This window comes from Rhinichthys klamathensis, unplaced genomic scaffold (assembly GCF_029890125.1).
Source record: "Rhinichthys klamathensis goyatoka isolate OS25496 unplaced genomic scaffold, OSU_Roscu_1.1 h1tg000682l_1, whole genome shotgun sequence".
Taxonomy (NCBI): domain Eukaryota; kingdom Metazoa; phylum Chordata; class Actinopteri; order Cypriniformes; family Leuciscidae; genus Rhinichthys; species Rhinichthys klamathensis.
This window is the reverse complement of record NW_026607113.1, coordinates 332,898-357,553: the sequence shown is the minus strand read 5'-3', so window position 1 is coordinate 357,553 and position 24,656 is coordinate 332,898. Positions and strand designations below refer to the sequence as shown.

General features: G+C 38.7%; 1 protein-coding gene across 3 annotated transcripts in view; it reads right to left on the bottom strand.

Moving 5' to 3' along the window:
- LOC130076707 (otoferlin) overlaps positions 1-24,656 on the bottom strand; it is a 53,728-nt gene that overhangs the window by 10,467 nt on the left and 18,605 nt on the right. For all 3 annotated transcript variants that reach the window (XM_056241900.1, XM_056241899.1, XM_056241901.1), the window contains exons 13-34: positions 23,812-23,989; positions 23,592-23,712; positions 22,025-22,125; positions 20,119-20,209; positions 19,908-20,024; positions 19,674-19,826; positions 17,340-17,529; positions 17,127-17,251; positions 15,086-15,220; positions 14,831-14,992; positions 14,003-14,122; positions 10,200-10,361; positions 9,947-10,109; positions 9,294-9,364; positions 8,854-8,883; positions 7,995-8,126; positions 7,824-7,887; positions 6,577-6,671; positions 2,467-2,610; positions 1,953-2,090; positions 1,742-1,869; positions 1,492-1,662 (exon numbers count right to left, since the gene is read on the bottom strand). In XM_056241900.1, coding sequence (XP_056097875.1) covers positions 1,492-1,662; positions 1,742-1,869; positions 1,953-2,090; positions 2,467-2,610; positions 6,577-6,671; positions 7,824-7,887; positions 7,995-8,126; positions 8,854-8,883; positions 9,294-9,364; positions 9,947-10,109; positions 10,200-10,361; positions 14,003-14,122; positions 14,831-14,992; positions 15,086-15,220; positions 17,127-17,251; positions 17,340-17,529; positions 19,674-19,826; positions 19,908-20,024; positions 20,119-20,209; positions 22,025-22,125; positions 23,592-23,712; positions 23,812-23,989 — 2,791 coding nt within the window. The remainder of the gene's footprint in view (positions 1-1,491; positions 1,663-1,741; positions 1,870-1,952; positions 2,091-2,466; positions 2,611-6,576; positions 6,672-7,823; positions 7,888-7,994; positions 8,127-8,853; positions 8,884-9,293; positions 9,365-9,946; positions 10,110-10,199; positions 10,362-14,002; positions 14,123-14,830; positions 14,993-15,085; positions 15,221-17,126; positions 17,252-17,339; positions 17,530-19,673; positions 19,827-19,907; positions 20,025-20,118; positions 20,210-22,024; positions 22,126-23,591; positions 23,713-23,811; positions 23,990-24,656) is intronic.

Genomic DNA, 24,656 nt, shown 5'->3' with positions numbered 1-24,656 from the left:
CACTTAACAAACTTAGCCAGTTCAGTTATTTCATGTGTTTTAGCTCAAGCACACCTGGTGCAACTAATGAAGCCCTTGATTAGTTTCACCAGGTGTGCTTGAGACAACACCTGATTTGTAGATTTGTGCTGAGGGATTCTATTCAGGGGGTTAAATAATTTTGAGACTGCAAAAGTCATTAAAAGTTGCATTTTCAGTTGAATAGAACCACTTGAAATATTTATTATGTTGAGCTATTTCAATTACTTTTGCTTGATTTGTTAATTGAAAACAGCTGAAAGTCTGTATATTTTGCCAATAAACCTGATTAGCAATGGGGGTTGAATAATTTTGATTACAACTGTACATTAACATGAAAAAATATATATAAAAAGAACTTTTAACATAAAAAAATTATGTATGAATAATCAAAGAAACCCAAGTTACAGTCCAGTAAATGTTTATCTAACATTTATTTTATAAAAATCATTAAAGATTTCTAAGCAAAAAATACTTTACTTGATAAAAACAAAGTCTGAACTATCAATCAGAGGACAGAAGGCATGAAGTTTGTGTACAACAGGTTTTTCAGTCATATTGATAATTTAATGGTCCAATTAAAATTAGCATATTATTAAATATGATACAGAAGGCTAATATATTCATAAATAGGCATTATGCTTATTGTTAAACAACATTTTACCAAGTATGTTTAGTTTAAGTTACGAGAGAATAAATGTTTTAAAAATTTGGCTAAAATGTTGTAACATGCATTGCCAAACAAGCATTGTTTTTTCATTTAATTTTACACCCCCAAAGGGGCGACGTATCCTGGGGGATACAAACATTAAAATAAAAAATAAAAGTAATGTTACAAACATTTAAATTGCACATAAGGCAGTTTTTTTTATATAAAAATAAATCATTGCTGATTAATGAGGTTATGGACATTGAATAGCTTTCTTGAGGTTAAGTGAATGGCTTTGAATTTCGTAATTAAATCGACAGAATTTTAAAGTTGAGACATTGCTTGATATTAAAAGTAACAAACCATAAAGCTTATTGCGTTTATTGGATGACAGGCGTGCTGAAAATGTTTACTGAAGTTTTGTTCACGATGCGTATCAACAGAAAACAGCACAGACTAAAAGATTTCAGATTTAAGAAACCATATAATTTCTGATTTAAATCAAGAAATTAATATTGTCAATCCAGAGCTAGTGTCCAAACAGCTGACATGTATAACTGTTGTAGCTTATCCATGTTGTGTGGACAAAACAGATGCTGAACACAGTCGAAAAGAGCTGTTTCGAACGAAAAGTTTCGATAGCCGAAATTTCGGAGCATCTTTAAAAATTAAAATTAAAATAACAAAACTTACAACAAAATTACAAAAAAAAATTAATTAAAACCAAAATTGTAAAACACAATGATACTAAAGTAACACCACTGAACACAAACCCCATCAGTAAGTCACAAAGTGTTGATGTGTTTAAAAGAAGAATTGCATACATTGCATATTTGGAGCTGATACCACATGTTGCTCTGTGTTTGCTGTAGTAACGGTTCTCCAAGTCAATCTTCGTCTCCCCAATCAGGTCATCGGTTCCCACCAAATCCCAGTCATAGATGGACACAGTGAGGGTAGAATCCATTGGGAGTGTCGCTTCAATATCAAAAAACCTGGGAGTTTGAAGGCAGTTGATGTTAACATTAATATTATCTAGTAATGAATGAGAAGTCTTTAATCAACAGTACTAACTTTCCAAACACAGGGTTGAGTTGCTTAGAGATATAGTTCTCTTTGTCCTTGATGTCTGAATTTCCGAGCTTGATGGCGATATATGGGTCGGCCTTCCCATTGATGTCTGCGGGATGCAGATCTGTTGCCTGAGACAAAGACATAACAATTGTACAAATGTCCAAACACAAAAAGACTCAACTGCTCTCAGGTCTGTGGTACTACTACATACCCTGATGACATAGACCCGGACGAGGATATTAATCGGATCGTTGTGTGGGATGTTCTGGAACATGCCCATGTTGGAATCAAATCCCGTTTCTCTGTACGCCTCATCCGATACAGGGACTTTGTAGATACACAAGGAACCCTACAGTAAACACAGCACACAAACTCGGAGATGAGCTTCAGAATGTCGAATGCGTTTAATACATTTGCGGATCACTCTTTGCTTCACATTATTTGTATGGTAGAATGTTTACGAAGTACAAATTGCACAAAAATTTGACTTTGACATTTACTGTATCAAACTGTAAAAGACATCTGTTTCATAGATCGATGAGGGGGAAAAATTAATCTAGTCAAGGAAAAAATCGGGAGTCTTTAAAATAGGATAATAGGGGCACTTTAATAATAATAATAGTAATAATAATAAAGCATGAGTAGATGTGTCCAAATGTACAAGGAGAATTAGCAAGTCAGAAACAAGAGGAAAGATGGCAATTGGGTAATGATTGACGACAAACCTTGAATTTGCCAATAAGTCTGTCTTCATCTGCTGCATTCTGCTCAACATCAGCATCATCAGAACACTTCCCTCGATACAAGTTAAAGGTGTGAAGCCAGTCTTCAAAGGTGCCGTACTCGTATTCAAGCTCTCTGTTGTACACCTGTAGAGGAAACAAGAATCCCCACACTCCTTTACACCCACAAGGCATCCCATATGTAGGGCTGGCCTGGGGGTCGATTTCCAAAAATAATCAATTCCAAGGTGTTGGGAATCAAGAGTTGATTCCAAAAGTTGCAATCCAATCCATCAAAGGAAATCGACCCCTCTTTAAGAGCCTTTTACAGTTCAACAGAGCTAATCATTATTCTGCCTCTCACTTGCGAATAATGATTGGAAGTGCAATTCATTCCTGTAAACAAGTTATTTTGGACATTTTGTTTCAATGAACCGGTTAAAAAAACCCGAATCTAATAAACTCAATGATTTAGTATTACATTGTAAGACTGGTTTATGTTGTCCACAATTGAAGGTTTTGAATGTCGCTCGGAATACATGAAGAGATTATAGATAAATGATGTAAAGGTCTTTATCTTATTTTTATTTAGAATAAAATGCTACCTTTTTTTTATTACATTTTCGTTCTACCAGCCAATGATAGTGCTGAAAGAAAACATGTGAACAGCCTATGAAGATTGCAACTTCCATGCACATCTGACTGACAGGTTTGATAAACAGCACATTCTTATTTAAGTATCGTTCCATTTCTGTGGGTCACTTATAATGTTTTGTTAAAATACCGACACTAGGGGTCACTCTTTGGAGCTCCAAACACCTTTGACCTATTCAGAAAAGGACAATGAAATTTGAGTGTGGAATTTGCATGTCTGGGTACGGCCCCGGACATACAAGAGAAGCAAATTTCCCATTCACCTCATTGCTGCTGGAACCTGAGCACATATTAGCGATATCTCTTCTCGTTTATACAGATAAGTGCACAGAGTTTCCCCGGTTGCATCAGCGGCATTCTACAAGAGGCAGTTTCCTTAATAAAAGAGCTACACTGCAGATTGCATCTTTTCAAATATGCCATTCCATCCATGTCCTTCTGAGTGCGGGCGATTTCTCTCTCCCTCGGAGGGCCACGAGCGCTGTCTTCAGTGTATGGGGGGCCCTCGTGTTGAAACAGCATTCGTGGATGGGCCCTGCGCTCACTGCGAGAGCATGCCAATGGGAACGTTGCAGTCGTGACTATCGTACTTCGTCTCGGAGGTTTCCCAGGTGGAGCATGCAATTGGAGTGCATTTATGCCCACAAAATGTTGCCACTTGGAGGAATCATCCAAGGCTCCCATCCAAAGCTTGTAAGTTTACCTCATCTCTGATGGTGAGGGCTTACAATGCTGAATGTCCACTGAATGTCCAGCGCTCGTGGCCCTCTGCCCTGCATGCAATGGCAAGGACAAGGCCTGTGGCTGCCGTCGACCAGCAGCCATATCACCCTGTAGCCCAAGACTGTTTGCCCACTGAAGCTAAGCAGGGCTGAGCCTGGTTAGTACCTGGATGGGAGACCTCCTGAGAAAACCAGGTTGCTGCTGGAAGAGGTGTTAGTGAGGCCAGCAGGGGGCGCTCACCCTGTGGTCTGTGTGGGTCCTAACACCCCAGTATAGTGACGGGGACACTATACTGTCAAAGAGCACCGTCCTTCGGATGAGACGTTAAACCGAGGCCCTGACTCTCTGTGGTCATTAAAAATCCCATGGCACTTCTCGTAAAGAGTAGGGGTGTAACCCCGGTGTCCTGGCCACATTCCACCCATTGGCCCCAATCATGGCCTCCTAATAATCCCCATCCACTGAATTGGCTCTATCACTCTCTCTCCTCTCCAACTATAGCTGGTGTGTGGTGAGCGCACTGGCGCCGTTGTACTGTGGCTGCCGTCGCATCATCCAAGTGGATGCTGCACACTGGTGCTGGTTGAGGAGAGAACTGATATGATGAAATGATATGATTGTAAAGCGCTTTGGGTGTACAGTAGTACATATGAAAGCGCTATATAAATGCCTCATTCATTCATTCATTCATTCAATGTCCATCCTGCAAGTTTATCAGGCTAAAGCATTGTAAGACCTGCACAAGGGTAGTCCTGATCAAGAGGTCACGAAGGAGCTGTGCTCGGCAACTGACTAGGCCTGACGGGCTACAAGGGTCACATCGGGTGATGTCCACACTTGTGGTCCAGGAGTGCCCACCTATGGTTAAACCTTGATGAGATGTGGAATGACGAGAAAGTGTGCTTCGCTCACCCATCGCTCAAGGTGGCCTATTCGGCCACTGTCTTTGCATAGTGTCTGTGTAAAAGTAGACGGAGGCTCTCAAGCACATCTTACCTTGGCGCGGGTCTACTTCTAGACCCCCGGGAGCCTACGAAGCCTCCACTCGAGGGAAGGAGGTACCGCCTTCCTGTCAGCAGGCCACCAGGAACCCTCGTAAGGCTTCGAAGCGGTCCTGAGACAGGCGACCCAGGGAAGCAGAGACTGTGGACCTATTCGTCCCAGGAATTGGGGTGAGCCTCACTCCCGTCAGAGGGGGGAATGAATTTAAAAAAAAATCTGAAAAATAGCAAATTCCTCTTTCCCTGGGTCACACACAGTGTTCATGGCCCTCGTTTTCACGATGGCCATGCATCAAAGATTCACACCAGAACCTTGGTGGACGCGAACACTTTTGCCCGCGTTCTTTTGCAACGGGTCTATGCAGAGAGAGAGGTAAGTGTGACAAGCATCAATGCAGTTCAGCACCCTCGACTGTCATCAACTGCCTCTACAGCGGGCCCCGGGAGCAAGGTAGCTGTTTTGACGCCATTCACCATGAGTCCCAAGGGGCTAAAGTCTCCCTACGTAGCAACCCTTCCTCCACCTTGCCACAAGCTACACACCTCGGTTCTGAATCGGGCCCTGTACAGGCTTGCATTCAAGATGTCCACACAGAAACACATGCTCTCATTGTCCAACATCAAGATTTTCGCGGCGATAGACCTCAAAGACGTGTTCTTTCATGTTTCAACCCTTCCTCGCCACAGGCCCTGCGGTTTGCCTTCGAAGGATGAGCATACCAGTACAAGGTCCTCCCTTCGGGTTTTCCCTGTCTCCTTGTGTCTTCACGAAAGTCACAGAGGCTGCCCTTGCATGACTGGCTAATCTTAGCCCACTCACAAGAGCACCTAGCCACTCACATCCCAGGCGACCTCAATCGCACAGTCGATGCGCTCTGGAGACTTCATCCCCAGGTGGTCCAAGGGATCTAGAGTCAATTTAGGGAAGCATAGGTAGACCTGTTCGCCTCACAGAAATCCTACCATTGTACACTGTGGTATTCCCTGACCGAAGCCCCCTCGGTGTCCCTCCTGCCACAACTATGAACTACTGCTGAAGTGGACGAGATGTTGTCTCAGCTCCTGAGCATGCGGTGTGTGGTGCATGCTGGCCTCCTTTTATACCTGTATGTCCAGGGGTGTGGCAATACATGCAAATTCCACAGGCCAGTTGGCCTTATTCTGAATACGTGAGAGGTGTTTGTGGCTCCAAAAAGTGACCCGGTATTTTGACACAACATCTCTGTTCCCTCCATCAGGGAACGAGGTTTACACTAGTAACCAAGATGTTAATGTTGTGGTTATTTTTGCATAGAGTTTACATTCTATGCAACAACAAAGTTAAAGTAAACTTTATAATTAAATTTAACTTTGCACATGCATTTTAGACGTTATTTTCTTGCACCATCCCTGCAATAAGCTCATGTCTTTGAATGAGCGTAACATTTATCTTCATATTTGTGAGCCTTCATTTTATAAGAAGGCTACTTTCTATGATCTTTATATCTTGTGGTCGTGGCCAGATTAAGTAAACATGTTCCTCCAATCTTTCAATTGCAAAAAAGAGTCGCAAACAACAGTGAGGAATTGATTCTTGAAATCAAGTCCAGAACCAAGAATCTGATGGGTCGATTCTAACACATTTTGAAATGGAACGGCCCAACACACTTGTTATCCAAAGAGATGAACGACTTCACCTATGCCTTCCCTTTTCAAATATACTTTTGTTATTAAAAATACCTAACTACAAATGTACCTTCAGCTCTTCTATTTTATGCTTCTTCTTCTCTGGTCCGCCCTCTCCAGTCATGCCTTTGTTCTTGTTTCCCTTTCCTCTCTTCTTCTTGGTCCCTTTCAAATCAGAGGCATTAGGAACATATTTGGTCATCAGTGCAAAGAACAGAAGAGAACAAACAATCATTGATTTTCAATATTGCGAATAGAGGGTATACAACAGGATTATTTGAGTAATATAAATGTGGATTATATGTACATAAATATCTGTCAACTAACTTCATCTGGGCTGTACTAAAAATATATATATTTTTAAGGAAATTGTAGATGTATTGTCGGTAACGCTTCCTTTTACAGTCCTGTTACCCATGTACTTACTATGTACTTATTATAGTAATTATAATTACTGGGTAATATCTAGGTACTAACCCTGAACCTACCCCTAACCCATGTACTTACCTTATATTAGCCAGTACTTTCTAGGTAAGTACACTGTAAGTACACGTAAGTACTGTACTGTAAAAGGAAGCGTTACCGTATTGTCTTACATCATTATTTGTCTTATGCATTAATATATATTGTATGCTAATATCAAGGTATGTCCAATTTAATGAGGAAACTCACATTTTAACTGGACTGAAGCAGCTTAGGTTTACTAGATTATCCAGGTGTAATTTTATAGTAAAATCATGTTCAAATGTGAGTCTCAAATATGATCATCAGGCTTTTAAAGAAGGTTTATTTGGTCATCTCTCAATCAGCATTGCATTATGTTTTAAAACTACAGAGCTTTGATAATAAACCTAAGCATTTAAATATCATCTTACTAAGACATATCATTGGCAGATATAGAGCAGACGAATGATATTCATTTGCATTTTATGTAAGTAATCTGCTAAACTGTTATAAAGATCTCATTGATTTACACGCATTCGAATTTCATCTTGTTGTTCATATAAATATCAGCATTTGCACCAGTTTTTGCTCAGTTTGGGCCTCTGAATAAAATATACATATTTTTTTCCTTCATTCTCACTGTTATCAGACTATATTAGCCATAAACACCTGATCTATCAAATATGATACTCAACGAAAAACGCTTTGTTTTGTTTTTTAATCTATTTTGTCTAATGGTTCAATAAACTGTTCTGTTTCAAAACAATACTTCATGTCAGGCATTACAGGTTTAAATTTAACGTTGATCGATTTTATTCGATTTCTACAGGTGTATTGTATTAGAGACATAATAAACTACACTGCTTCAGTTACCTCCACCCTCTCCAGAGTCAACATCGTCCTTTTCCTCAGCTTCTGATTCTTGTGCTTTAAGGACCTAAATCGTTCATAAAAAAGTATACATTTTTATCAGTTAAAAAAAAAAAACACTGAATCATACATTTTTATGGATTTCAAGGCATCTTCTGGCAAATGTAAAATAACCTCTTTCAGTGTATCAATCGAGGCAAAGTATTTGGACCACCAATCCAGCATGCTTTCATCCAGTTCCTCCTCTTCAACCTCTTCCCCCTTCTTCCGCTTCTTTTTCCCTTTCCCACCTTTGTCATCATCTGGCTGCCACAATGTTCAAGACACAAAATTCAAAAAGCCCTTTTCACACAAAAATAATGCATTTATGAATGTTAATTTTTCCCAGCTAACGGAACATTCTCAGAACTTTCTCAGAAAAGTTATGAACAAACGTTCTACCAGTAACATTAATGTTTGTTCAAAGTTATCTGGTCTTTGATAATGTTCTCAAAGCGTTAGCACAAAAACATTTATACATTCAGGGAACTTTTTTTTCGTCCCGTCTAACGGTTTTAAAATTTAAAACGGTTTTCTAGTTGTTTCAGAATGTCCAGAGAAAATTTCAAAAGTAATATTTGCATAATGTTTACAAAATGATGAAGTGGAATGTTCCTTAACGATTGCATAACAAAGAAGAAACGGTAACGCTTCCTTTTACAGTCCTGTTACCCATGTACTTACTATGTACTTATTATAGTAATTATAATTACTGGGTAATAACTAGGTATTAAACCTACCCCTAACCCATGTACTTACCTTATATTAGCCAGTACTTTCTAGGTAAGTACACTGTAATTACACATAAGTACTGTACTGTAAAAGGAAGCGTTACCGAAGAAACATTTTTAAAAAGAAAAAATGTTTCTAAAACTTTATGGGAACATCAGCAAAACATTCTTAGAACATATTTTTGTTAGCTGGGATGAATGTTACAGGCACTGAACATAATAATAAAGAAAGAGAGAAACACATTTGATATCTGTATACTTACCATATCAACTTTAACCACAGCATCAGATGCCTGCAAACAGATTCAATAAAATTAACAAGTTCAAAAGTCAGTTTAAAGCATAATCTCTTATTTAAATATAAGCAATGTTTTATGAAATTGCTATTGCGTTAGAATATGATTTACCGTATACCAGCCAAAAGTTTGGACACAACTACTTATTGTTTTTAATAAAAATCGAATAGTTCCATCACAAAACCTGTGTAATTACACACATGCGTGATGTAGTGATGAAAACATGTGACACAAATGAAAACACTCAGGAATGAACAATAGTGAAGGAGAAACATGCATCTTTTTCTGCTTCTGCTTCACTATTCAATCCAACACCTTAAAACAATGTACATTATATGTGACTCCAAATGTTTGACGGATAAAGTTAATAGACATTTTTTAAAAATATATTCTGTAGAGTTTCCTACTGAGTCAAGTTTGACCACGGTCTCGGTCTTCTTTATGGATGGTTCTGGCTCTGTGTGGATCACGACCTCCTCTGTTGAGGAAAAACAATGTTACTATAGCTGAGAAATACGGGATACAAAAGTATACACTACCAGTCAAAAGTTACTAAATCTAAAGGTTCAAATATTTTTCCATTTCCATTATTTACCAAACATGACACATGTTTAATTATTTAAAGGCTCTTAGATGAATGCTCTCACATGATGCTATAGACCTTATGTAGCCACGCCCCTTTTCCGCGCTGAGCTCATTGTCTTTTGACTTCCGGTCTGTATTTTCACAGCGATCTTGCCTAGTTATGAATGAACGGCTCGTTAAAAAAAATTCCCAAGGTCCATTTGTTAAGACATATGCTTTACAATGCTTATCATAAACATTACAATGCTCATGATAACTTTCGTTAACTCTACAATAAGTAAATCAACTTCACCAGCTAATTACTCCTGGACAGCGATGCCATAGAAATATACAGAGCGACCGCAAAAACGGAAGTTTAAAGACAATATTCTAAAGATGGCGGCGCCCTCGTTTCTCTGGTGCATAAGGTCTATAAGTCAGTCATTTAAAGCTTCTCAACTAATGAACAGCGTTCCTCTCAGGCCTGCATACACACCCATAGCAGACCAGCTATTGACACTCTTGTCCGCCGGCCTGTAAATGAATTTGCGTAGAGATGTGACGGCGTGAGAGCCGACTAGCGTGTAGCGCCCGAACGCCCGGCAGTCCACCACCCGAATGTTCAGAGGAGGATGGAGAAGCTCGTTCTCAGGAAGGTCCTGGCGAAAAATCCTCAACGTTATCAAATCTGTGTCGCGCGATCAACGATCATTTAGAAAATCCCGAGATATAAAAGTGCAAAGACTCACCACTTCAAACCATTTGACCAGAGTGCTGAAGTTGGGATTCTTCTTGTAGTTCTGAATTAGCGCTGACTGAATGCCTTTCCCCGCACACTCGATGTCCACGCGGGGACGGTCAACTTGGGCCAGGTTCACCCGCTTCAAGTCCCTCAGGCCCCAGAACAGAACCTGCACACATATCGGGTTCATTTACATTCAGACATTTTTATTTGTCCAAAGTTTTTTAAAGCTGTATAAGAGCATCTAGCTTTTTTTTAAAGCAGCACTAAGTAGGAATTCCGTTTTTGTCAAACAGCGACCCCTAGAGTCGCTGTGGAGTACTTGTACTGTCGTGAATAGCACTCACGCAGAGATGGCTCGCACTCACGGCCGGATCCCCTCCCCCTGTACACCGGTACCTGTTCAGTAGGATGGACGCTGTAACGAGTGGAAATAAGGTGTGGCCCCTTTAAGAGCTGCGCGCGCCCTGTTTAACTGTCGGCAGTCTGTATTGAATGTGCGCCTCGAACACCACATGTATACGGCGCCGGGTTATTTCTGTTTGATGCTCATTTTATCAGAATTTTATCAGATCTGTTTTTTGCCGTAAAGCAATTCGTTACCTCGCGAGACCTGATATCATACGGCCCGCCGGCCCAAAGTTGCAAGGGTGGTTTTGCGGCTCACAGGCACCAGGGGGGTGCAAGACGACCACCATTCAACACGAAATCAGTAATATAAACATTACAATGACTCCAAAGCTGTTCGGTTAAGGTAAAACAGTTACTTAGTTCACCTTTAAAGGGGGACCAGTGACGGTTCTGGCACTTCTGTGCTGTCATTTTGTAGTATGCATATGGGACAGGCTCAAATCCTGATTCGTTTCAACAATAAACCAAGCAAAATTGCAACTTATTGCGCTGCATTTTCACGCATGGAAAACAGTGCACTTGACTTTTTCATATTTGATCAAATCACCATTATTATTTTTAAAGATAAGTTTTCACTGTAATAATTACTTAAATTTCTTCAAAGCCAATTATATTCTTTTGAATTATAGCCTGAAGTGAGAATATACAGGTCCTTCTCAAAAAATTAGCATATTGTGATAAAGTTCATTATTTTCCATAATGTAATGATAAAAATTAAACTTTCATATATTTTAGATTCATTGCACACCAACTGAAATATTTCAGGTCTTTTATTGTTTTAATACTGATGATTTTGGCATACAGCTCATGAAAACCCCAAATTCCTGTCTCAAAAAATTAGCAAATTTCATCCGACCAATAAAAGAAGTGTTTTTAATACAAAAAAAAAGTCAACCTTCAAATAATTATGTTCTGTTATGCACTCAATAGTCAATACTTGGTCGGGAATCCTTTTGCAGAAATGACTGCTTCAATGGCGTGGCATGGAGGCAATCAGCTTGTGGCACTGCTGAGGTGTTATGGAGGCCCAGGATGCTTCGATAACGGCCTTAAGCTCATCCAGAGTGTTGGGTCTTGCGTCTCTCAACTTTCTCTTCACAATACCCCACAGATTCTCTATGGGGTTCAGGTCAGGAGAGCTGGCAGGCCAATTGAGCACAGTAATACCATGGTCAGTAAACCATTTACCAGTGGTTTTGGCACTGTGAGCAGGTGCCAGGTCGTGCTGAAAAATTAAATCTTCATCTCCATAAAGCTTTTCAGCAGATGGAAGCATGAAGTGCTCCAAAATCTCCTGATAGCTAGCTGCATTGTCCCTGCCCTTGATAAAACACAGTGCACCAACACCAGCAGCTGACATGGCACCCCAGACCATCACTGACTGTGGGTACTTGACACTGGACTTCAGGCATTTTGGCATTTCCTTCTCCCCAGTCTTCCTCCAGACTCGGGCACCTTGATTTCCGAATGACATGCAAAAGTGAGCAACAGTCCAGTGCTGCTTCTCTGTAGCCCAGGTCAGGCGCTTCTGCCGCGGTTTCTGGTTCAAAAGGGGCTTGACCTGGGGAATGCGGCACCTGTAGCCCATGTCCTGCACACGCCTGTGCACGGTGGCTCTGGATGTTTCTACTCCAGACTCAGTCCACTGCTTCCGCAGGTCCCCCAAGGCCTGGAATTGGTCCCTCTCCACAATATTCCTCAGGGTCCGGTCACCTCTTCTCGTTGTTCAGCGTTTTTTGCCACACTTTTTCCTTCCCACAGACTTCCCACTGAGGTGCCTTGATACAGCACTCTGGGAACAGCCTATTTGTTCAGAAATTTCTTTCTGTCTTACCCTCTTGCTTGAGGGTGTCAATGATGGCCTTCTGGACAGCAGTCAGGTCGGCAGTCTTACCCATGATTGCGGTTTTGAGTAATGAAACAGGCTGGGAGTTTTTAAAAGCCTCAGGAATCTTTTGCAGGTGTTTAGAGTTAATTAGTTGATTCCGATGATTAGGTTAATAGCTTGTTTAGAGACCCTTTTCATGACATGCTAATTTTTTGAGACAGGAATTTTGGGTTTTCATGAGCTGTATGCCAAAATCATCAGTATTAAAACAATAAAAGACCTGAAATATTTCAGTTGGTGTGAAATGAATCTAAAATATATGAAAGTTTCATTTTTATCATTACATTATGGAAAATAATGAACTTTATCACAATATGCTAATTTTTTGAGAAGGACCTGTAGATTATTAATGCCTTAAGTGCCACTATGCCAGCATATTATAAATATTACCCTACAAGTCCTTTCAAATTTTTGACGTATTATGTATAAAGAAATTAATTAATTTAAACCATCAGCATTGTAAACTGCACTGTCTGGAAGCACATTTAGTGAATTAGAGGCTGTTCTCTGTAGTCTAACATGAGACGCAGATTCCTTAGCAAAAGAAAGTCATTTTCACAACATGCTGACATTTAAATGGATATATAATACATCTCACATTAAATGCTAAAACTCTGACTGTATTGTGTTCCCAAATTAATATTTTGTAAAAATATTACCGTCCAGCTCTAATCTGTCAAATGTGACTATAAGATATTGAGTTGTTATAAACATCACAGTTGCCACGAAATCAAAACTGACAATTCTTATTTTTTAATGGGATATTGCAGAATTTATCGGTGCACATCATTGTTTTAAGTTCATGTTCCTGGTAACCTTGAATCAGAATTACAGCGACACCTGTTCCCTGCTGATGACGAGGGCGGGGCTTTAACCTGTCACTCACATAAGATCAGCCAATCGCAAACCACAAACATCCAATCAATTCCCCACAGACACAATCAAGCCCCGCCCACATCTGTTCCTGTTCCAGAAGCGTTTCGCTCGATATACGACACAATAGAGAAGAAAAGACCAGCGCAACTTCTGTTTCATGCAAACTTTCACATCATGATTTTGTATAAAGCTACTTTAAAGCAATGTTTTAGAGCTGTGAAACGATTAATCGCGATTAGTCGCATCCAAAATAAAAGTTTGTGTTTACATAATATATGTGTGTGTACTGTGTTTTATTATTTTGTATATATAAATACACACACATACATGTATATATTTAAGAAAAATGTGTTATTTATATATACATTTTTATATATAATAGAACTTATATATATATATACAGTGTACATAAGCAAATATTTCTTAAATATATACATGCATGTGTGTGTATATATACAAAATATATTATATAAACACAAACTTTTCTTTTGGATACGATTAATCGTTTCCCAGCCCAATGAAATTCACCAAAAGGCAATGAAATTTGTACCTAAATACAATAATTGTGTAACGTAGGGTAAAACGTATTGAGGTCACCTAGGCCTCAAAATGACACAAGATAACGATGAACTCACCTCTATTCGGTATTTACTCAAGACGGGTCTTATGCCGATAGGAACAGGCAGGATTGGACCGCGATCGATATCTGTCGGCCCATCTATTGGAGGCAGGTCAGCCTTTCCAGCGGGTCCGATCTGAAAGATTTACACAGTACATGCATATATATACACACTCACACACGTTTACATAAAATGGGGACGTTCCATAGACGTAATGGTGTTTATACTGTACAAACTGTATATTCTCTCCCTTTACACTAACCCGACCCTAAATCTACTCATCACACACACACACACACACACTAACCCGACCCTAAACCTACTCATCACACACACACTAACCCGACCCTAAACCTACTCATCACACACACACACACACACACACACACACACACACACACACACACACACACACACACACTAACCCGACCCTAAACTTACTCATCACACACACACACACACACACTAAACCGACCCTAAACCTACTCATCACACACACACACACACACACACACACACACACACTAACCCGACCCTAAACCTACTCATAACACACACACACACACACACTAACCCAAACCTACTCATAAAACATGCGCACACACGCGCACACACACACACTAACCCGACCCCTTAACCTCCTACCCATCACGCACACATACACACACACACACACTAACCCCTAAACCTACCCATCACACACGCACACACACACACACACACACAGACACACTAACCCGACCCCTATACTTCCTACCCATCACGCACACATACACACACACTAACCCCTACACCTACCCATCACACACACACACACGCACACACACACACACACACACACACCTGTAGCAGTTCGAAGGCGGCGAGCATCTCTCCCGCAGTGCAGTTTCCCCGGTAGATCTGGTAATACTCTAGTTGAGGAGGGAAGCGTGGCGGCCCGTAATGCTCATCTGACATCTTGGTTATGGGTTTAGCGAATGTCCTACCCATGAAATCGGCTTTTCCCTTGAGAAGCAGATGGAGATCGCAGCACATTTATGATTGTGAAAGCATGAAACGCAGAAGAAAATGAACGCTTCTGAGGATATGGGCACTCACGACAGTGTCCTGGTCATAGATCTCGATGACGATTATAGGAGGATCGTCTCTCAGTTCGCCGGCCTCGCCGTAGAGCTCCACATTATCAAACACCAGCAGCTGATCCCATGTAGGACACAACGTCTCATTCAGGACCTGAGAGAGATACCCAACGTATCATGTGTGGTGATGCACTCAAACAGGTCATTGCTCTGCTCAAGCTGTAAAGCAGCGACAAACTACTTTTTTCCATAAATATTGTCAGTTCAAGCCCGTCAAGCTCTATTATGTTCAATTATTTATTTTCTTCATTTGGCCTGATAGTGCTGAAAAAACGTTTTTTGGGTTTGACACCACTAAACATGGGATGTCGGATAGACGTCCAGATCATGTCTATATTGGGTCCGTCGGTCCATGACCACTTCTAGACATCTATTCGACATTCAAACTAGGTCCACTATTTGGACGTCCAACCATGACCCAACTTGGACGTCATATTGACGTTCAACATTTGACCTTTGAACTGGGTAATTTGTCAGGTGCAGGAAATTTACATGATTTAATATGCAATATTTTTTTATTTACAAATATCAACATTGTTGTTATCAACATGATTAATACATTTGAATATAGATATTTATAATTGTTAAAGATAATTTTCCAAAAATTAGTCTTAGCAGCCAGTGATAATTGGAGACGCACAGGTGTAATATTGTATAGCTCAAACAGTAGAGCGTTGGCGCTTGCAACGTCAAGGTCATGGGTTCGATTCCCAGGAAAAGCAAGAACTGATAGGAATGTAAATGTGTAATGCAATGTAAGTCACTTTGGATAAAAGCGTCTGCCGAACGCATACATGTAAATACATCGGAAAACACGGCCTCTACCCTTTTGAGACATGGGACTACGGTTATAGAAGTTGTATAAAAACGACGTCTAAAATTAGTCTAAATTTGATGTTGAAAAGACGTCCACAAACGACCACATTTGGACTATAAATAGCCCTTACACCGAGGTCCAAGGTCAACATTAGATGTGCGGTAGACGCCGGGAAAAGACGTCGCCTGGCGTTACAAAACAACCCCTTCAGTGGACCGAAACTGGACGTCCAAAAACTACATAGAAAAGATGTTACATTGTGCAGTGGGCATATAAACCTAATTGACCTTCTATTATTTGATGTAGCAAACAGGATGTGGAATTGTGATTTAACTAGCCTGTTTTAAGTGTAGCACATACGTAACATTCAATCATATTAAAATAAAAAATATTGAATAATACGTTAATTTTCGATTAAATTACCTATCAACATGTCATCATACACACAACACAGGGGGTATTAATAATATCATATATATTACTAATAACAAGGTAACACTTTATTTCGATAGTGGACATTTTACTAACTATAAGTAACTTTGCAACTACAAGTCAACTAACTCTCATTAAAGTATTAGTGGACTGTCTGATTAATATCTGCTAATTTTTATTGTGATGGTCCTCAACAGACACTCTACTGACTATAAGTAACTTTACAACTATTCATGTCAACTTATTCTACTAACCCTAACAGTCTACTAATACTCTGAGAGTTAGTATGTACAGGTGAAACTCGAAAAATTAGCACGAATATCGTGCAAAAGTTCATTTATTTCAGTAATTCAACTTAAAAGGTGAAACTAATATATTATATAGACTCATTACATGCAAAGTGAGATATTTTATTTGTTATAATTGTGATGATTATGGCTTATGAAAACCTTTTCACAATATTCTAATTTTGAATTTGGGGTTTTCATAAGCTGTAATCCATAATCATCACGATTATAACAAATAAAGGCTTGATATATCTCACTTTGCATGTAATGAGTCTATATAATATATTAGTTTCACCTTTTAAGTTGAAATACTGAAATAAATGAACTTTTGCACGATATTAAAATTTTTTGAGTTTCACCTGTAGTTGCAAAGTTACTTATAGTTAGTAGAATGAGCTACTAATAATGTCACCTAAATAAATGGAAATGTTATGGATGGCACTGGAAGAACACTTGTATCTCACCTCTGTGACATGACTGTGAGTAGAGAAGAAAACCCTGGCGAACGGGTCAGATAGGCCTGTGCTGTCGGCCGCAAACAGACTCCTGGCCTGGTACATGTGAATCCTCAGCTGGAAGATCTGCTTCACTGTGGGGGGGGGGGGAATAAGACTAAGACTACACCAACTATTGATAGACCATCTGCAGCCAATGATATAGATGCATGGGTCTCTTACTGGTGTACATCAGGCTGGTGGGCGGCAGGGACTGGACGCCAGGCCCTTTCACTGCCATGTTCTCCTCGAAGCCGTTCGGCAGTCCGCTGAGGTAGTCCTTCCGCTGCCGGCTCAGGCCGAGCCACAGGTACAGCTCAGTCTTAGCCTGAACCGTCCAGCCCGCAGGGCCAAAGCTTTTCTTACCAGGAAGCTGGAAAGACAGAGTGAAAGTATATGAGTACTTGTTGCTAAAGCATGTCTATGGAAGCGTGTTTCCGCCACAGAATGAAAAATAAAAAAGGTAATTGCGACTTTATATCTTGCAATTCTGACTTTTTTCTCACAATTGGGAGTTTACATCTCACAATTCTGACTTTTTATCTCACAATTGCATAATATACAGTCACAGTTGTGAGATATAAATTTGCAATTGTGAGGAAGAAACTCGAAATTCTGACTTTTTATCTCACAATTGCATAATATACAGTCACAGTTGTGAGATATAAATTTGCAATTGTGAGGAATAAACTCGAAATTCTGACTTTATATCTCGCAATTCTGACTTTTTATCTCGCAATTCTGACTTTTTATCACTCAATTGGGAGTTTACATCTCGCAATTCTGACTTTTTATCTCACAATTGCATAATATACAGTCACAGTTGTGAGATATAAATTTGCAATTGTGAGGAAGAAACTCGAAATTCTGACTTTTTATCTCACAATTGCATAATATACAGTCACAGTTGTGAGATATAAATTTGCAATTGTGAGGAATAAACTCGAAATTCTGACTTTATATCTCGCAATTCTGACTTTTTATCTCGCAATTCTGACTTTTTATCACTCAATTGGGAGTTTACATCTCGCAATTCTGACTTTTTATCTCACAATTGCATAATATACAGTCACAATTGTGAGATATAAATTCGCAATTGTGAGGAATAAACTCGAAATTCTGACTTTTTATCTCACAATTGCATGATATAAACTCGCAATTGCGAGGAATAAACTCGAAATTCTGATTTTTTTTCTCAGAATTGCACGTTTAAATCACGCAATTCTGACTTTATATCTCGCAATTCTGACTTTTTATCTCGCAATTCTGACTTTTTATCACTCAATTGGGAGTTTACATCTCGCAATTCTGACTTTTTATCACTCAACTGGGAGTTTACATCTCGCAATTCTGACTTTTTATCTCACAAATGCATGATATACAGTCATAATTGTGAGATATAAACTCGCAATTCTGACTTTTTTCTCAGAATTGCACGTTTAAATCACGCAATTCTGACTTTATATCTTGCAATTCTGAGAAATAAAGTCAGAATTGTGAGATGTAAACTCGCAATTGTGAGATAAAAAGTCGCAATTATCTTTTAAAATGTTTTATTCTGTGGCGGAAACAAGCTTCCATACATATCAAGTAAAAGTTAACAATAAGCCAATTAAAAGTATCGTATCATATATTTTTTATTATTCCTTTTTTAAAGGTTGTTTCCACCACGAAATATAAAAGAGTAATTGCAAGTTTATCTACAATTCTAAGAAAAAAAGCTTAAAATTGTGAGTTTATGTGCAATATGTAATGGTGATTTGAGCCATTTTCCAAAGGATTTGATGCGTGAATCCATAACATGTCTTGTAAAGCTTTACTTTTTCTTTGTCTTGTTATATTATAAGAGAAATCAAACTCAAAACTACTTCACAATTAGTCTTGCACAAACCCTTCTTTCTTCTTTCTTCTTCTTCAAAATTGTTACGCGTACGCAACACTTATAAAATAGGTAAAAGTCACGTGATACAATACAAATAACACAAAATCTACATTTATCAAAAACCATAATCACTCTTAATATAAGGAAAAATATTACTAAATTATGAATGTCGTTATGGCTCTAACACAATACATTACGATTCTGAAATTATTCTCTCCGAATTGTAAAATATAAACTCGAAATTGCGAGTCAGAATCTCAATTCTATAAAAAAAAGTCTGAATAGCGAGAAATAAAGTCGCAATTCTGACTTTTTTTCAAGCATTTTATATCAAGGAATTATGACACTTTTTCATTTAGTCAAAGTCAGAATCCCAATTTTGAGAAAAAAGCCAGAATTGCGCTAAGACATTTCGCAATTGTGAGTTATAAAGTCTGAATTGTGAGATATAAACTCACAACTGTGAGAAAAAAGTCAGAACTGTGGGATAAAAATATATATTTAAATTTCTTCTATATTCTCGCCTTCACAAGTGAAATAAGCACAAAAAAATAGTTTCCATATATACAGTATATTTATATAATAATATGGTACTTGCTGTTTTTGAGATATGTTCAGAGTGCATTCATCCCAACCTTAAAAAATATCGTCTGGACCTTCCCACAGTCCTTTCCGGTTTCTTCCTCGACTGGAGAGAAGAGGATGTCTTTGGAGGGGACGCGGGCGTATGCAATGCGCTTGTTGTTGCTTATCATCCATATGTAAATATCTGGAACGCTATGTTGTGGCTATGATGAAAAACCAAAAGGATTTACATGAATATTTTTACAGTGATTTGAATTCATCTAAGCAAGCATTGTGTGCACTACCTCATCAGACAGGAACCTCAGCTTGTGGAGGAAGTTTTGTGCCAGTTTTATCTTGTCTTTCACGTTGCTTTTCTTAACCTGTGACCGCATGGTCTTTGCTTGCTGGCTCATGTTTTCCTGTCAGAAAAATGTTTTTTTTTTAAACATTATAATAGTATATAATAGCATTTATTTGTAACAGGTGCTTTTAATTGAAGTCTGAGTGTTTTACCAGCTCCTGCATGCATAATTTGACCCTCTCCCGGTCCAGTTTCGTCTTCCCGGCCTGATTCTGGTCATTGTTTGCCAAAGTTACAAAGGTACTGAAAGAGATATGAAATTTGCTATTATTATATCCTTCCTTTAACTATAGGTATAAAAAATGGTTCAATGATACATTTTTGTACAAATATAACAGTCGTTCAACAGTGCCATTTGTGCCTCAAAATTTCAGAAATGTTTACAAAGTAACCACTACTGTATATGTAACAATATAGGAAGGTAATTCCCCCAATATAGCTGACCCAAGATTAGTGGTCAACAACAGATTAGTGGGTTTTTAATGGCCGATCATAAATATTTGGTTAAAGCCTTGCAAAGTACTATTAGATATATATTTGTAACTCTAGACTTAACCTTAAACCTGTCAATTGCATCAGTATAAAAGAGGACCTATTGGGCTTTTTTCCATGTTCATCTTTCTTAAATGTAATGTTGCTGTTTGAGCATGAAGAAGGTCTACAAAGGGAGATCTTCTCGATATCAGTGTCAGTGTTTCTGAACTCCTGAAACGCCTCCATTGTAGTCTTGAGTTTCTTCCGGGAACGATCACGTCACAATATTCCTCATTATAATAATTAATACGCAATATAAAGAATAAATGACTCGAAGAACACAGGTAAATCAAATATCATTGCAATCATGTTTATTGTCTTCAAAACATCTTTATCTGCACTTTACAGCGATCTCGGATAGCTTTGTTTATGAATCACGACTTCCTGAATGTCACATGATTATGGCTCTTCTTCATGTGATCCATATATGGACTTTACTGTGCAACAGCGCCCCAGACTTCAGTATGAATGGATAACACAGTAAATCAGAGTATACAGCGCTCAAAATGATTACATCGACGCATTTGGGTATAAATTCAATAAATATTATTCCTGTCTATAGAAGTCTGATGTAAACCTATGAGAATCTATCAATATTTCTCCAAATCTGCACATGTTTGAGCTAAAAGCCCTGAGGGACGTTGTTTTGTGAATCGCTGTCATGACGATCGCACGGGAGTTTTTTTCTGAATGAGAGCAGCTGACGCTCATAATTCATATTAAAGGTAACGACTCATTTTTTTATTTCATAACTCCTGACACAAATTAAGACATAACTGTCACTATAAGTTTCACAGAATACAATAGTGGTCAAATACTGAAACTTGAGTCTTATATCGTTTTAATGATGTATAGTTTGTCAAGTTAATCACATTAAATATGATAGTAACTTTGAACTATTTAAAAAAAAAACGCTTCAGAGCGCCCACGCACTGGTGACGGTTAACAGGTTAATAAAAGTGCTGGAATTAGATCCTTCTCCTTTTACCTGATCACACTGTGACACAGGGAATAATTATCCTTTTTTCTCAGTTATTTCGCTTTATTTCCCGATTCACTCATAGACTCGTTCTTGCGCACTCGAGCTCGTTCACACATGCACACTCTTCAAAAACGGTGCTTTAAATCTCTTGACAAACTCAAAGACGTGAATGACATTTGTATGTATTCTAAATAAAATATACAGATTGCGATGCTGTTTGCGAATGTTCGTTGGGACGATGGTTTCAGGAAACACAGACTCGTTGAACTGCTGATAACGACAGAACTTGCAAACACAGTTGGGTAACGATGCTTTCGGGAAACACACCCCTGAGAGTTACTGGCATGACAGACTGGGAAGAGAGAAGGATCTGCAACAATGTCAAATGTGTTTTTTGAACATTCAAGCGTGAAAACCTGTTCTAGTAGAGCACTATCAAATCTTAATAAGGACATAATATGGCCTGTTTAAATCACTGGAACTCAATTGAAGCACAAATTGCACAGTTTCCAGAGAACGACTCATGATTAACGTGTGCAAACCTGCAGCTATTGCTGAGCTCCTCCAGGACTCCTCTGAGTCTGCGCTCGGGATAGGCCTTCTCGGTCTTAATGATCTCCTGCACATCGTTTAACCCTTCCTCCTGTAAAATGACACAGAGCACAGGCTGCACTGAAACCGTATGGATGTATTTTCACAGAGGGGTTTGTTCATATATCACTTGATTTAACATTTTATTCCAAAAAATATGGTGAAAATTGACGTATTTTCTGATTTATGGAGTGATAAAAATAGACATCCAAATCTGTGTTACAAAAACAGCCTTTTTCCACCTTAGAAACATTGCTAAGCTACGTAATATGCTATCAGTCTCTGATGCAGAAAAGTTAGTTCATGCATTCATGACCTCGAGACTAGATTACTGTAATGCTTTATTAGCTGGTTGTCCTGCATCCTCAACAAACAAGCTACAGTTAGTCCAAAATGCAGCCGCTAGAGTTCTCACTAGATCAAGAAAATATGATCATATAACACCGATTCTATCATCACTTCATTGGTTACCTATAAAGTTCCGTATTAATTACAAGGTTTTGCTTTTGACTTATAAAGCTCTAAATGGTTTAGCTCCAGTCTACTTAACGGATCTTCTATCGCCCTATAATCCATCGCGCTCTTTAAGATCACTAAATTCGAGGCTTCTGGTCATTCCTAGGATATCCAGATCCACCAAAGGAGGCAGAGCATTTTCACATTTAGCTCCGAAGCTCTGGAATAGCCTTCCTGATATTGTTCGTTGCTCAGACTCGTTCTCCCAGTTTAAAACTAGACTAAAGACGCATCTATTTAGCCAGGCATTCATATAAAATGTTTAATCTTACAGTTACTGTAAATTCGGCCTCTACTTCATAAACGCCAGAGGAGAACTGGCCCTGACTGAGCCTGGATTTTCCCAAGGTTTTTTTTTCTCCATTGGGTCATCTGAAGGAGTTTTAGGACACCATCGGGTCACTGGATGGAGTTTTTCGGTTCCTTGCCACTGTTGCCTTTGGCTTGCTCAGTTGGGGATATTCAAATTAAATGACCCATCATACCACTGATCAGCTCTACCAAACTTGGATGTCTTTTCCAGTAATAAACAAACACTGTTAAGTTGTTTTGATTGATACTGTGAAGCAGCTTTGATACAATCTGTATTGTGAAAAGCGCTATATAAATATATTTGACTTGACTTGACTTAACTCTAACATGTCAAAACGAAACAAGAATGTCGAACCTGGCTTTAGTATTCAGATTTCTGTTCTCCATATTTATGCAATATATTGCATATTTAATTAGATAATGCCTCATTTGCATTTTAAACACATAATTTCAGAAAACTTGTAATACTGAACAATTTCCTTGCACTGTGATTAATATACTGGGAAAAGTATGGTGATATTGGTTAGTATTTTAGTGGCATGCCTTAAGATTCAAAACATTTTAGTGCAAAATGAAATCAAATTATGTAAAAAATGAGAATGTGTACAGAACCGTATACAAAGATCAATATTTTAGGAACTAAAACAATATTTCAGGAACTGATTTAACCCATATTCATTGATTTATTACTAGTTTGTCTGCAATGTTGTCCATGATGTTGGCATTATAAAGTCGTCGTCTTTGGTCCTGCCACCAGCTCTTGATAAAGATGCAGGGCTTCCTCTCAAAGTACGGGAGGTGGAAATAGTTTCTGCAGAACAAATAAACAAGATGAATAGTCACATGAATATGCACCAAAAGTCCAAATATAACAGATGAGTTTTGTATCAGCAGTGTTGAGTGACTGAACCTGTCAGTGATGACTGGCTTCATTGGAGGGGTGGAGGAAACTGAAGACATGTCTCCACCATCATCATCCTCCTCGTCACTGGAGCCGTGGATGAGCTCAGACTCTTCATCCCCATCTCCACCCTTCTTCTTCTTTGTTTTTGGCTTGGTCGGAGTGTCAAGGTCACTGCCGTAGTTTCCTGGTGTCGAGAGGATAGTTTAATGAGGCAGGTCTCTGACACATTTCATTACTTGCATAAAGGTCAAGTGTATAATTTCTGGGCCACTAAAAATGATTGTTTTCAAACAGGTTTCCCAGTCCAAAATCAGTGCCATGTCTTTGATTGAGTCAGATTGCTCAAACAAACAGATAAATGTGTAGACAGCACAGTATAATTTTTCAACTTGGATCAAACTACAAGTGTACATAATACTTATAGTTGACTTGTATATTAAACTAGGATTTGACATGCAAATAAATATTGAAATACATTATAATAAATACAACTAAGTTTAGATATCAGGACAAACGTCTTGTTCTTAGTTTCTCCTTTTTAACAAGGCCAATATTTCTCACCAGTGAATGATTTGCATACACTGCCCTAATTTATAGAAGCTTGATTAGTGACTAAGGGGCAGATTTACTAAACAGGGCAAATTAGTGTGAGTGCAATTTCGTAATTTTTTGGGCGGTAAATAATGGCGCAAACAACAGTATATTGGCAAACGCAAACCTTAGTAAATCACCTTGCGTGATTCATTTAAATACTTACAATTTTTCTTTCATTACATTGGTTGCCAATCCGCTACAGGATTGATTTTAAGATTTTGTTGTTTGTTTTTAAATCTCTAAATGGTATGGCACCA